This window comes from Scomber japonicus, chromosome 14 (assembly GCF_027409825.1).
Source record: "Scomber japonicus isolate fScoJap1 chromosome 14, fScoJap1.pri, whole genome shotgun sequence".
NCBI lineage: Eukaryota > Metazoa > Chordata > Actinopteri > Scombriformes > Scombridae > Scomber > Scomber japonicus.
Genome location: NC_070591.1, coordinates 15,714,950 through 15,729,328, shown reverse-complemented (window position 1 = coordinate 15,729,328; position 14,379 = coordinate 15,714,950). Strand labels below are relative to the sequence as shown.

Here is a 14,379-nt window from a genome sequence, read left to right as displayed (position 1 = left end):
ATGTCACAAATGTGGACACACACACGATCAAATCATCATGATAAAATTCCACTGTCGATAAACAATAATTTTGAAATGAGTAGCATAACTGATGAGAGACAATAGGCCTATTCATTCCCAAAGTCCAACCGTTTTCTCAAAATATCTCTTTGGATGCAGCAATACAAAACAATTCTAAATTGACGTTTTAGTGAGGCTTGTATAAGCATCACTCCACCAAAACAGCACATGAAACGTTAATGCATAATGATAATGGACTAGTTCTGCTTCTCATTCATGCTGCATTTGAGACCAATGATGAGTTTCTAATATTTGATGAGGCAAGATGACTGGGTTATCTTGAATACCTGAGTGATACCACTTCTGTTTAATGTGGCAGAGCATTCACTGTCACTATATGCAAATGTAAGTCCTTATCAATCTTAACTAATATGTGATTCATTCATGGATCAACAATGGATCAGTTTTATTCATCTCTTTGGGTATAATCTGTTAAGCTTGAAAAAGTCTATTTGCTTTGTAAAGCATGATTACCTAAATTCTACCAAGACAGGACAGATGTTTCTCCCACAAACATATAATAAAATAGACATCTTGCTAAAGGCCCTGACAAGTCAATCACATTTTTATTAACAAGCATATTCTTTTGATTCAGCACACAAGATTGATAAAACACTTAGTTTCACGATAAAAAACACACCTACATCTTCTCTGTCTCAGACTACTGCAACTGTCTTCACACTATAATTTCATTGTCCCTTGTCTTCAAATCATCAACAGCGGACACAGAAGGTTTTTGATTGGCTTGTGGAAAACAGACCATATCGTGCCAGTTCTTGCCCCTGGCTTCCAGTTTACTTCTGAATCTTCTTGAGTTCAGTTCTCTGTATAGTGACCAGTGTGTAGGACACTGCTACTATACTTACTACTAATTCACAAATCATAATTACATGTAGAATTGAATGAGATACAAGTCAAACAGTCTGTGATTATTGCAAAAAGTCAATAGTAATGAAGAAAAAAAAATTAGCAGTTTTTTGAGTTAATGGTTTTATTATAATAACTGTGATATTAGAATTTGGCCCAAATCTGCGTTAGAGGATATTGCACTTGTGGAGCTCTCATATACATTTCTAAATTGCATCTTGACATTTAGTAATCTATTTAGATATCTAATTGCATGTTGATTTAAATGTTTTCTTTAATAAGGTTTAGATATCAAAATGTTGTTTTTTTACCAGTGCGTATACAAATTCACTATTAGTTGAATATAAAGTATAAGGCCAGAAAAACAACTATTAAAAAAAGATAACTGACTTGCTTGTGAACTCAAATTCATGTTCACCTACAACATTTAATTTCTACCAAAGAGCATCTAGTAAATTCAAATTTAGCTGCCAGGCTAGTAACATAATATCAAGTGGATGGGGAAATAATGGAGAAAACACTACAGGTCAGACTGTGCATGGTAATGCACCTCTTTTTTTAAATTGGAACTTTCAGCTCTGGGTTAATGTTTTATCACATCACTGCATCTGAAAGCTGTTAAAGAGTAACTACTGCGGCTGTGATAATCAGTTTTTGTACCTACAAGATTGCTGTTTAACCAGAACGTTGTAGTCAGAGTGATTGTGTAGATTACAAAAAAGGTTTCTCAGCAAAACTGTCCACATATAAAACAACACCACAGAAACACTGTAAGATATTAAAACATCATTGATGGCAATAAGGTCAAATACAGGAGGAATTACTACGGCAGTTCATAACACAATCAGTCCTCCAGTCAGTCCTTGTAGAACTTACTTTTTGTTTTTAAGTTGAATTTTAGAAGAAGGAGCTGGATTATAATACACATCGGATGCCTTAAAATATCATACAGGACTTCAATACATGATTTCATTTGACTCTTTTTTTCAGTGGTGAATGAATTCTAAGAAAGTTCAGAACATGTTTACTTTAGATTTTATGCTGTGAAGAAATTGGGGTAAACAAACTGGACTGGACTCCACTCACGCTATTTAGCCAACGACACAGATGTTTTAGGTTTAGATAAGTTAAGGGTTGGGGGACAGCTGCTTTTCAAGCCTCCTCTTGCGTGCATCATGCTGACTTTCCATTGGAAATTCACTGTCTTTCATTTCCTCATCACCTCCTGCTGTTCACTTAATCATGTGAATCCTGAGGAGAATCCAGACATACCAGCAATCGCCAAATATTTTAACACAAAGGGAAGGTACGAAGAGGTGAACCGGCACCTCACAGAGGACATACTTGCTGTAAACAGATCAGTTTTACAGCTTCCATCTGCACAATGTCAAGAAATACATCTGACTGCAATGATAAGACATGGGACCAGATACCCGTCGACCAACCACATCAAGAAGATGCAGAAGCTGTACGAAGTGGTGATGAACAATGCGTCAGGCGAACAAAGTTGGCTGCGTGAGATCAAGACTAACTGGAAAATGTGGTACAATGAGGACATGGACGGCCGACTCGTCCAGAAAGGTGTTCAAGATCACAAGCATCTCGCCATCAGGCTGTCTAGGCTGTTCCCCTCACTGATTTCAGAGGAGAACCTTCAATCTGGACGCATTAAATTCATCACCAGCTCAAAGCACAGGTGTATCAACAGCACACTGTCCTTCAAGGCAGGACTGACAGAGGAGTGGGACATCAAAGGTATGATTATATTATAGTATGGATTTATCACTTACATGCATTTAATTTAACATGCTCCTTTTTTTCTCCTACCCAGATAAGGAATTTGACCATGCTGTGAATGATGCTCTCATGAGGTTTTTTGACAAGTGCACAAAGTTTGTGGAGGAAGTTGACAACAACCCATCAGCTGTGGAGGAGGTTGACAGGTTCAAACAAGGACCAGAGATGAGGAGAGTCCAGGACAAGATCGCAGACCGCCTCAATGTTTTGCACAGTCTCATCACACATGGTCATATCTACAGCAAGACTACCTTTTCTAAACTTTAGGCTGTTGACTCTGTTGTGTGCGTACAGTCGAAAGCATTTAGCCTGTTTCGTAACTCCTAAGGATATTTTCTTGAGTATGTTTGGCATTAATCAAAGCAAAGTAAACTTACAATATTCAATTTTAGTTACAACCTGAAACAGAGTCAATGGATATAGTCTAGATATCTGCTATTATACATGAATTAAGCACAAACACAAAGCAGTAATTTTAGTGTGCAGTGCAGTATACCTCATTGATCAAATTTTACAGTGAGTTTTGCACACTGGGTGGAGCTGTTTTCAAATTTAATATTAAAGCCTTTACATCAGTTTGTAGCCAAGTCGATCATTTATGGCCGTAAATTAGTATCATAAGATCCAAATAGGTGTAATAACTGAGGCAGCTGCTTCAGTGTTAAAATAAAGCAAGCAACTTTCTGAGTAGCTGCAGTGTTACTACAAAGCAACACCATTTTTAGTGCTTGTAGTGGAGGTATGTACTCCCAGTGCTTTGTAGTTCATTTTCAACTGTTTGTTATCTAAGATGAAATAGCTGTACTGCCTGTATGACTTGACTAATTACCATTACATGGGAACCACTTTCTTTCAGATATGGTTGAGGCTGCATTTCACTTGTGTGCTTATGAGTTTGCTATCAGGACTGTGAACTCCCCCTGGTGTCGGCTCTTTGATGAGGATGACGCAAAGGTCAGAGCAATGACTGCATAAAATTTGAATGTGGTAGTGGTACAAAATGCTCATCTAAATTCAGCTTTGATGATATATTGTGGGTCAAAACAGTTTCTTTCAAGTTCATTTATTACTGGAATCATTTATCACAGTAAGAACAAATCACATACTCTGCTAAAAATCTCTGAACATCAAAATGCATTAATATCCATACCACTCTGCAACTCTGACAGTAAATGTACGTGTTCTGTTTTACAGTCACATGTTTATTTATTTATAGAGTGCTTGAACGCCAAGTGTAGAACAGGATGCTTCTCTACATAAGCAAACATTGTTCAAATATATCACAAGTCCCAGGAGTTCATGAGTAAAAAAGGAAACAGAGTCAAGGGTAAAATAAAGCTGCAGTTAAGTCATAAACAGGGTAAGTGTCAAGTTATAGCCTTTATTTTCCTCACAAGTGGCTCTATAGCTAAGGAGATAGACAATTGGGTCTACCAGAGGGGTCAACTAGGGGCGCAGGAATGCACAGAAACTAAATGAACACAATCCAACACAGATAGGACAAAGCAAACAAACAACCATATCTAATCTCAGTGTTTTGTGTTACAAGTTGACCTAACACTCAGGTAGCCTGAAATGTTACCTCACACAATGCACAAACAGATTTCTATCTCAGGATACCCTTTTCAATAAAGTCTTTACATAAAGCCCACCCGATCCAAACACACAGAGGCTACCTTTGGACTGTCTCTTCAACAGGTTATAGAGTACGCAAGTGACCTGAGGGAATTCTGGAAACGAGGTTACGGTCATGATATTAACAGCAAGGCGAGCTGCATCCTCTTCCATGATCTATTCAGTCGGCTGGACAAGGCGGCCAGCGAGAACAAGTGAGTGGCCCTTTAATGTCCTGCAGAACATAATGTAAGATCTACTTGCTTGAGGGGGGAAACCTTCAGTAGAACAGATAGAATTATATCAGTGTTTTATTTGCTTCTCCCCCAGTCTTATTTGTTTTTTCCCTAGCTGTTGGCCAGCTGATGTTTTTGCAATTTTTGCCATTTTTATAAGATTTTTCAAAGGTTAAGTACACTTAGACTGGCATGTGTCCTGTTCCTTAACTATAAGCATGGAGGTTTTGAATGTGTCCTATACACACTGAAAAATAACAGTGATACTGTCATATAACAACCCAACATAACTTTATACAGACTGTGTATTCTACTTTGTAGCATGTGTTTTTTTGTCATCTCTTGTGTTGTATTTACAAGGTTTTTGAAATACAGCTTCTTCATTCAATTCAGTTAAAAAACCCCAACCACACATCCACCCATCTCTTCCAGGTCCGGCCAGCAGGTGACTGAAGCTGTGACAATCCAGGTTGGCCATGCGGACACATTGCTGCCACTGCTAACCCTCCTGGGCTTCTTTAAGGACAACGATACCCTGACATCTACCAACTACATCAATCAGAGTGAACGATCCTTCCGCACCAGCCTCATGTTACCCTATGCAGCTAACTTAGTCTTTGTGTTGTACGACTGTGGAGGAGGGGACCTGAGACTGCAGCCGCTGCTCAACGAGAAGCCTGTGACTTTCCCTGGCTTGACTGACCGGCAGGCATCCATGCCACGCTATCAAGACATCAGAGAGCACTACAGGGCACTGCTTCAAGGCTGTGACTTTGAGACAGAGTGTCAGTTGTTCAAGCAGCAGGCTGATATTTAGGCAGACAGGGCAGACTCTGAAGACAAAGGCATTACTCATGATGTTGATCAGAAGTTTATGCTGTGGTTTTTGGGACCCTAATTGGATACAGCATCATAACTTGGTTTGGTAACCTCTCTGTGCAAGTAAAGCCCAAACTAGCCCAACTTATGCAAACTGTTTGGAAGATGATAGGTGTAAGACAGCATCCATCCCTGCGGTACATCCCTGCAGTGTACCAAAGAACAGTCTGTTTTGAGTCAAGCCAACAAAACAATAGTGAATAGTGAATGCCATCAGGGAGGAGGTTTAGAGTACCATGTTGTCAATTGACTAGATTTTAAAACTCATTATCACTTCAATAAAAAAATTAAACTGCTACAGATTAAATTTGTGTTCCCTGAAGCTGTCTTAATCTATCTTTAGTGTAAGTGGAGGCCTTAATCTGTTTTATTTGCAAAACAATAAACGATATGATCCTATCATGAAAATATAACCGGTTAAGTGATTTCAAGATTTAATGTTAAGTTATTTTTAGTTGTGTCTTTTTTGTGTGTGGGCTTTGTTTCCATAGTTATGGTAACAAAAAACAATTTAATCATTTATTAGCCTTGACAGTTTCACATTGCATATATCTATATTCTGTAATTCTAATTAAGATTAAACAAATTACATTTTTTCTGGAGTTTTCTGGAACTGATATTGCAGGATATTTCAATCTGGCTTGGGAAGAAAAGACGTTTATATCATCATACATATATATGCAACAGTATCTAAATAATAACCTATGAATATATTTAATCAGCGTAAGGAGTGACTCCATGCATCTCAGAATGTACAAAGTGGTTTCTTTAAACATTGTGCAGTCCAAAGTGGAGCAAACTAACACATTTGAAGCAGATACAATAAAAGGCTCTATATTCTACTTTGACTCAAAGAAGTTGAATTACCTGAGCACAAAATGTCTCCTACTCCACTGAAAAGTAATTTCTCTGTAAATGAGCCATGATTGACTTCAAACTAGTTGTGACGTCATATGCCATATATGCCTTTAAGTCAGACTTTAAATGAGCACAGAGGAACTTTGCCCATTTAGTAGATGAATGTGAAAGCAGCTTCCTAGTGTCAAACTCTGCTCATACATAATTCTGCACATTGAAACTCAAACATCGAAGTGAAGTGAACATAAGCACAATTGTTTTTGTATTGAGGACTTTAAAATGTCACACAGTGTTACAGTGTTGAGTAAACTATAGGTTACATTTTTAGCAGATACTATGAAAGGTTCCAAATTGATAGTTCACACCAAATACACCATAGGTCCCTACAAAAAAATTAAATAGTAGTTTTTTGTAAAAGTTTAATTTTTACCAGTGGTCCAGGGATAACATCTTTAAGGTTTTCTTTGGGCACTGGTTACTGTACAGAACCGGTGCAATAATTTACTGACTATTGACGTTGGACAGGATTTGGTGCCAGTAGTCCACAGACTGTTGTTCCAAACTGGTTTTACATGTCCATAGCTTGCTCTATTAGTATCATTACGTTGGACATTTTAGTTATTAAATGGGACTTTTTGTTTTGTTTTTGTTGTTTTACTGCATTTCACTGTTTCAACCCAAAGCATGATCTTCCCTAATAACACTCATCAAGTGTTTTTAACAAGAACAAAAACATTAATAATAATAATAATAATAATAACAATAATAATAATCAAAGCATTTCAATCCAAACCATGGGTAGGATCGATGTATAATCCTTAATTTTGAAACAATTAGGCTACATTTTAATTTTATCAATGCGCATGCGTAACAATTCCGTAACAACAATAAATGGACTATGTACCTTTTAGAAACCCTGTGTGATGTGAGGTACCCACTTCCTGTTTCAAACGTTTTATTTCACAACCCAAACGCCTTATTAGCACTAAATAATAATGTACTCTTATCATGTAACAACAATTTCAGTGTAGGTTTTCAGACAGGCATGTTTTCCTGCATTCAAACTCTGGATAAGACTGTCCCACATGATGACGTCACTCAGTTTTGGGTCTGGTCGGTAGGGGCGTAATGCAGCCACGCAAACAACTTGGCTTCATCATGCCGACAATATTTTGGAAAATTATTATTATTCATGTCATCACCACTATCGGCTTTTTTTGGTGTGTTGCTGATAGCAATGCGACTACTGAGAATAACGAAGATATACCAGCGATCGCCAAATATTTCACCACGAAAGGACGCTATGAGGAAGTGAACCCGTATCTCATAGATAACATACTCGCTGTAAACAAATCCATGCTTAAGCCCCCGTCTGAAAACTGTAGAGAAATTCATCTGACTGCAATAATAAGGCATGGGACCAGATACCCGACGACCAAAAACGTCAAGAAGATGCAGAAGCTGTACGACGTGGTGATGAACAATGCGTCAGGCGAACAAAGTTGGCTGCATGAGATCAAGACTAAGTGGACTATGTGGTACTATGAGAACATGGACGGCCGACTCGTCCAGAAAGGTGTTCAAGATCACAAGCATCTCTCCATCAGGCTGTCTAGGCTGTTCCCCTCACTGATTTCAGAGGAGAACCTTCAATCTGGACGCATTAAATTCATCACCAGCTCAAAGCACAGGTGTGTCAACAGCACACTGTCCTTCAAGGCAGGACTGACAGAGGAGTGGGACATCAAAGGTATGATGATATAATATTATAATATGGATTTATCACTTACATGCATTTAACATGCTCCTTTTCTTTTCTCTTATCCAGGTAAGGAGTTTGACCATGCAGTGAATGATGCTCTCATGAGGTTTTTTGACAAGTGCACAAAGTTTGTGGAGGAAGTTGACAAAAACCCATCAGCCCTGTCAGAGGTTGAAAAGTTCAAGGAGAGACCAGAGATGAACAGGGTCCAGGAGAAGATTGCAGACCGCCTCAATGTCATGTACAGTCTCATCACAGCCGGTCAGTGAGTATTTAGATCCTTTATTTAGCTAGAGCTACCAACTACAACATCATTCAGAAACGTATGAAGGTGAAACTACTTATTATTAAAAACATTAAAAACATGAGGTGTGTCATTTTATATTATATTATTGGACTGTTATTATTGATACATTATTGTGCAGGAGCATATACTGTCCATAATACTGCATTTTGTTATAAACTGGCTGCATGTTGTGGCAAAGATATGTAATAGAGGATTGATATTTCACAGTCTAAATGTAAATGTGTGTAAAATAAAACAGTGCACTGAAACCGTAAACTTCACTAGGAATTGAATCATTATAACAGATAAGCCATGCATATATTATACTTACATTAAGAAAAATGATCAAGTATACATAAAATGCTACTTATAAAACAGAAAAAACCCTATACACTTATCGAAACATATTGGACAACATATTCACCGATACCAATATATTTGTGGAGTAGAAGTACAAACAAGCATAAGATGGGATTATCAAGTAAAGAACAGTTCCCAAAAATGTTATTTAACTTCACTACAGGAGCAAACTTACTTGGACACATTACATCACTTCAGATAATAACTATTTATTATACATCACCTGTCAGAAACAAAGTTACACAGTGCTTTACAATAAAAACTGATAGTACAAGTAAATAAAATCCAACACTTAAAATATAAACAACGCAAAATAATTATAGCCATAGCAACGGGCATCAATTTTAAAAAAAACATTAGATAAAAGTGAGTCTTAAGAAGATATTTAAAATCTCCATGCAGATAGTTTCACAGCTGGGGGGCCCAACAGCCAAAGCCAGGTCACCTTTAGTGACAAGTCAAGGTTTTGGAAACCGCGGAAGGACCCTGCTTAAAGATGTCATGCAGCAGCCAGGCTCACAAGGAGTTAGCAGATGACAGATATGGTCACGATCTTGACCATTTAAGCCTTTAAAATCTTAAAATGAATTCTAAAACTCTCAGCTAACCAGTGAAGGGCAGCAAGGATCGGTGTAATGTGGTTGCTTCTCTTAGCACATGTTAAAAGTCTGGCATTTTGTATCAACGTCTTTGGATGTTTTGCTTGCTGATACCAGAATAAAGAAACACATTCTCATATCTGAAGTAAGACTATATTTTATAATCCAAAACTATTGGGTCTCCTTTGTGCATTTACGATGATGTATTTAGTCTTCATTAAGAACTCCTTCATACCACATTTGTAAAATGTTTCCAGTCTTAAAACAACAGGTGCTTAAATGAGCATTGAAGTAGGTTTTTCTTTCTGTAATTATTCCCTCTGTTCATACTGACCTTTGGATGATTCCTTCTTGATGCACATACAATGTGATAGGGGTCAAAATCCACAAGCTTCCTCCTGTGCATACTATATATACAGGGTGCATACAATATATATATATAGTATATATAAGTGGGTCCAAAACTAATATGGAGCTTCAGCTATCGAAATAAGTCAAATCAAGTTGATATATTTTAACATTAGTCTTTGTAGTGCCAAAGTCCCTCTTTTGTTACTAAAACTCCAGCTCACTTTATGTTAAACTTATGTCATTTTCTAAGACCTTTATAAAAATGTAATTTGAGTATAGGGAATTTCTGAATATTTAAGTTTAGTTAAGACACAGTTCTGATTTTCAGAGGAATTTCTGTGAACAAAATGCTCCATTTAAACCCAGCTGAACTCATAACTGGAACTTTATACTCCATAAATGTTTGTTTGTCAACAAATCTCACATTCTTGCATATTCAGCTGACCTGTGCACTGGCTCAGACACTGAAGAACAAATTCACAATTAAGTGGAAATAATTAATTGAAAAGTGTAGCAACTAAATACTGTACACATTTGAACTGTAATAAGTGTCAGACTGCATGCTTTTTTCCAGGAATCTCCTCATGAATTTGCTGTTATGCACCAGTTCCTTTTTAGGAATACTATGGCACCCAGAAAGTGTCACCCAGTAAACTGACTGAGTTTGAAACAGATGTATCTGCAATGTATCAGCTATTACACACCAACTTGAATGTATCTTGTGACATTTTAAATGAAAAATTATAATTAGATGTGGAGGGATAATGTGCACAACATCTCATTGGTCATGTTTTACAGGGAATATTTGCTCAGTAGATGGAGCTGTTTTCTAATCTGACAGTATCAATGCTCCTGTGCCAAGCGATTAATGATTGAGCTATGTTCAATGTTGTCTCAGTCTTTGTGACCTTGATTTATTGTCATAGGTCTCAAACTGGTTCAGTATTTCAGAAATTCACACTGTTGTGTTCAGGTTCTAGGACAAATTGTGTCCATCATTGTGATTGCTGTAGTTTGTTTGAATGGTTGCATCACGTTGTATTTCAACCTTTCTCCACAGATATGGCTGAGGCTGCATTTTACTTGTGTGCTTACGAGTTTGCCATCAAGACCGTGAACTCCCCCTGGTGTCAGCTCTTCGATGAGGAGGATGCAAGGGTATGAGTCTCAGCTGTTTAAAGATTGTAGATTTAATGTTGCAGTGTCATCAAATAGCTTAGGTAGGTAAGACTGTTATTAGGTTGGACAAACATGTAGTCGATATTATGAAGATATAATGAATGAAGGTATTTATTAGTAAGGGTCCTTTTTAAAGTTATAGTTTAACTATTTATCCTAATATGGACAAATAGGATGATTTCCTACAAAGTGGAAACGAAACTGTCCTGAATCTCAAAATGCGAAATGACCTTTATTGTGCTGCATCTTTAGCAGTGATTTTGTGTAGTTTTCATTGTTACACTGCTCATGTTATTGTATTTACTCACATTATCTTCATCACAAGTAAAGAAAAAAATAATTAAATTTAGTAGACCTTCCCCTTGTCTACCATTTGTTTAATTTCACTTGTTTGTTCTGAGATGAGTACATGGCCCACGAAAAATGACAATGCATTTCATTCTCTGCTTTGCCACAGTATTCATTCATTGAGAAACAGTTAGGCATTATTAGTGCCACAAAGAGTGTTTTGTGTCTTGTGTTACAAGCTGACCTAACATTCAGGTAGCCGGAAACGTTACCACCCTAATGAAATATTGACAGATTGAGGTCTTTTTTTTCCATCTCACAGACTAGCAATGATTTGTACTTCCACAGGTTATGGAGTATGCAAATGACCTGAAGCAATTCTGGAAAAGAGCGTATGGTCATGATATTAACAGCAAGTCGAGCTGCATTCTCTTCCATGATTTGTTCAGTCGCCTTGACAAAGCAGCCAACGAGAGCAAGTAAGTGACCCTTGAATGTACTGCAGTACATCATTATGAACCTTTCCTAAATCTGTCTGAATAAACACACCCATTCTGTCCCCAATCGACTGTCACTCGGGTACTACTTGTACAATACACAACCACTTTGGCAGATAAAACAGAAAAAAATAAGCTTGAAACGTTAAAATATGTTTCAGGGCTGGCCTGTGTAGGCAGCTGTATTGATTATCAAAAATTGATATCTGGAATATATTTGTTCCATTAATACATGTGAAATGGACGACTGAAGTTCTGATTAAAATACCATGTAAGGCTGTGATTATTCCTTAATAATTAAATGGACATCACATTTTCCCAGAGCAAAAGGTGGTGTCTTCAAATGTCTTGTTCTGTCAAATAGTTCTGTCAAACAGTCTGAAACTCAAAGATATTTAATTTACTATTAAATAATTCAAAGAAAAGCAGCAAATCTTCATATTTGAAAGGCAGATTATGTTTGCCTATTAAATGTCTTAGACAATTTATCACTCAGCAAAATTGTTTGCAATCAGTTTTCTCTTGATAGACTAAAAGATTTATCCACTAACCGTTTCAGCACTAATATTCACAACACCTGTTTGTTAATAGTTGTATGTATGCAGTTTTGGAGATCTAAATATTCCTTGTAATTCTGCCTCTCTGGTGGATGTTTTCCAGACTTGAAACTTAGTCTGCGAGATATAGTCTGGATAATTTACTTTGACACTTCTTGTCATGTTTTAAACTGACCTCATACTGTGTTGGACCTGAATCTGATGTTGAATATCCTTTATGTCAGGTCCGGCCAGCAGGTGACTGAAGCCGTGACAGTCCAGATTGGCCATGCAGAGACCCTCCTGCCGCTGCTAACTCTCCTGGGCTTCTTTAAGGACAACGATACCCTGACATCTACCAACTACATCAATCAGAGTGAACGATCCTTCCGCACCAGCCTCATGTTACCCTATGCAGCTAACTTAGTCTTTGTGTTGTACGACTGTGGAGGAGGCGACCTGAGACTGCAGCCGCTGCTCAATGAGAAGCCTGTGACTTTCCCTGGCTTGACTGACCAGCAGGCATCCATGCCACGCTATCAAGACATCAGGGAGCGCTACAGAGTACTGCTCCAAGGTTGTGACTTTGAGACGGAGTGTCAGCTGTTCAAGCAGCAGGCTGATATTTAGGCATCCAGGGTAAACTCTGAAGACAAAGGCATTACAGAGGCCTAAGTCTGTTTCATTTTCAAAATTGAGTGGAGATTGTGCACCCTACAGGACTAGCAATTAGTGGGAATGCTTCTCCCATGCAAACCATGAACACATGACTTTTTGATCTGACTTTAGATCTAAATGGATGAACAAAGTGTACACTCTTCGATGATGTGTGCTTATGAAAGCTCTATCTGAGAAAAGAGTTTGAGTCTTTGATACAGTAATGATCCAAGGCTAGAAATTCAATTACAAGTTCACCTGTACCATTACTAACATTATACTGTGTATGCTTTTGCATACACAGTATAATGTTAGTTTGCAAAGTATTCATTATTGGGCAGAAGTGAAAGAAGTTGGGATTTTTTTTGCAGTGTATGAATTTTATGTGTTCTGTGGATTCATTTAATTGAAGTTGTGTACTTCAACAACATTTGGTTACCCTTGGTTTGATTGAGCACAAAATTGTGTTGTCAGTATGTATTACAAGAAGGGTAGTTGTTTTTATTACCATAAGTAATTTTACTTTGCTCATAAAATATATTTGGCAGGGCTGTTCCTGGACTGAATGAAATTAAAGTTGAATTTATCTTCACTCAACTTCTGGCCTGTATCATGTCATCAACTTTATATCGTTTGTCAATAAGTACATTTACAAGCACCCTAGTACCCGATTCCCTGGTTTAAATCATATTTGGGTTATAGAAGATAGCTGTAGTAGTCATTCATGTGATATGGATATCCAGACCATTTTTTATGATCTAATCTACAGTACTTTTGCATTAAAATTAATAAAGAAATGTAGCTATTTTTTCTGCAGAACAACTGCATAGCTCTGCATTAAGAAAACAACATGCTTCATAGCTTTCTTTAAATTGATCCCTTTAATTCACTATCAAATGTGAATTGGGCACCACTTTCAAGCAAGGCACCCTTTATACAGGGTTAATACGTTGTAATTAATGCCTTAATGCTAGTCAATGATTTACTAAGTCTTTATGTTCTTGCTTGTAACAAGAGCAACTTTAAAGTTGTTGGACTATTGACCACTGTAATCTTTACTAGTGACTTCTTAATTTTTACAGCAGCGTACTTCATGGCTTGTTAAATCTCTCAAAAGAGAGAAACATATATATTGAGTTAATACTCACTGCCTTATTACTAAATATAAGGACTTTTTTTCACAACAGACACCACCATGTTCTCATCAGTGACCTTTAATTGATCTACAAGTCATGCCCAGCGCCAATACATTATTTAATACTCATTAATGAAACCATTAGTCAATGTTAAAACCTAACAAAACACTTCATAGAGTCTTATTGCAAAGTAGCACCATTTTGGCGTTGATTTCCATAGCCTATATCAGACTTGACTTACTTAATATAGGCTACTAGTAACAATTTAACGTTGATAGCTCTTATTTTGATTTTAAAGAGACTGTTTGACCATTAACGGCCTTAAAAGAACAGCTTGCACAGGTCGTTAGTTTAATTTTAACTGCATGTTTTGGGAATTTTAAAGCGTTTCCTCACATTAACTTGGCTCAATTAGGG

General features: G+C 37.3%; 2 protein-coding genes across 2 annotated transcripts; both read left to right on the top strand.

Annotated features, from left to right (window-relative positions):
- Positions 1-2,028: 2,028 nt before the first annotated feature.
- On the top strand, positions 2,029-5,749 carry LOC128373369 (multiple inositol polyphosphate phosphatase 1-like). The gene is made up of 5 exons (XM_053333671.1): positions 2,029-2,682; positions 2,759-2,953; positions 3,581-3,678; positions 4,423-4,553; positions 5,007-5,749. Exons 1-5 carry the CDS (start codon positions 2,103-2,105, stop codon positions 5,389-5,391), a joined length of 1,389 nt encoding a protein of 462 aa, XP_053189646.1. The 5' UTR covers positions 2,029-2,102; the 3' UTR covers positions 5,392-5,749.
- Positions 5,750-7,067: 1,318 nt separating this feature from the next.
- LOC128373023 (multiple inositol polyphosphate phosphatase 1-like) lies at positions 7,068-13,652 on the top strand. Its single transcript, XM_053333243.1, has 5 exons — positions 7,068-8,061; positions 8,140-8,334; positions 10,730-10,827; positions 11,485-11,615; positions 12,415-13,652. The coding sequence occupies exons 1-5, from the start codon at positions 7,440-7,442 to the stop codon at positions 12,797-12,799; spliced, it is 1,431 nt and encodes a 476-aa protein (XP_053189218.1). The 5' UTR covers positions 7,068-7,439; the 3' UTR covers positions 12,800-13,652.
- Positions 13,653-14,379: the final 727 nt, after the last annotated feature.

What these genes read in the sequence shown, in the direction of transcription:
- LOC128373369 (XM_053333671.1), top strand. Translation starts at nt 2,103, where the DNA reads ATGCTGACTTTCCATTGGAAATTCACTGTCTTTCATTTCCTCATCACC. An exon ending in AGAGGAGTGGGACATCAAAG is followed by an intron (nt 2,683 to 2,758) that starts GTATGATTATAT and finishes TCTCCTACCCAG; the next exon opens with ATAAGGAATTTGACCATGCT. An exon ending in TTGATGAGGATGACGCAAAG is followed by an intron (nt 3,679 to 4,422) that starts GTCAGAGCAATG and finishes TCTCTTCAACAG; the next exon opens with GTTATAGAGTACGCAAGTGA.
- LOC128373023 (XM_053333243.1), top strand. Translation starts at nt 7,440, where the DNA reads ATGCAGCCACGCAAACAACTTGGCTTCATCATGCCGACAATATTTTGG. An exon ending in GTACAGTCTCATCACAGCCG is followed by an intron (nt 8,335 to 10,729) that starts GTCAGTGAGTAT and finishes CTTTCTCCACAG; the next exon opens with ATATGGCTGAGGCTGCATTT. An exon ending in AAAGCAGCCAACGAGAGCAA is followed by an intron (nt 11,616 to 12,414) that starts GTAAGTGACCCT and finishes CCTTTATGTCAG; the next exon opens with GTCCGGCCAGCAGGTGACTG.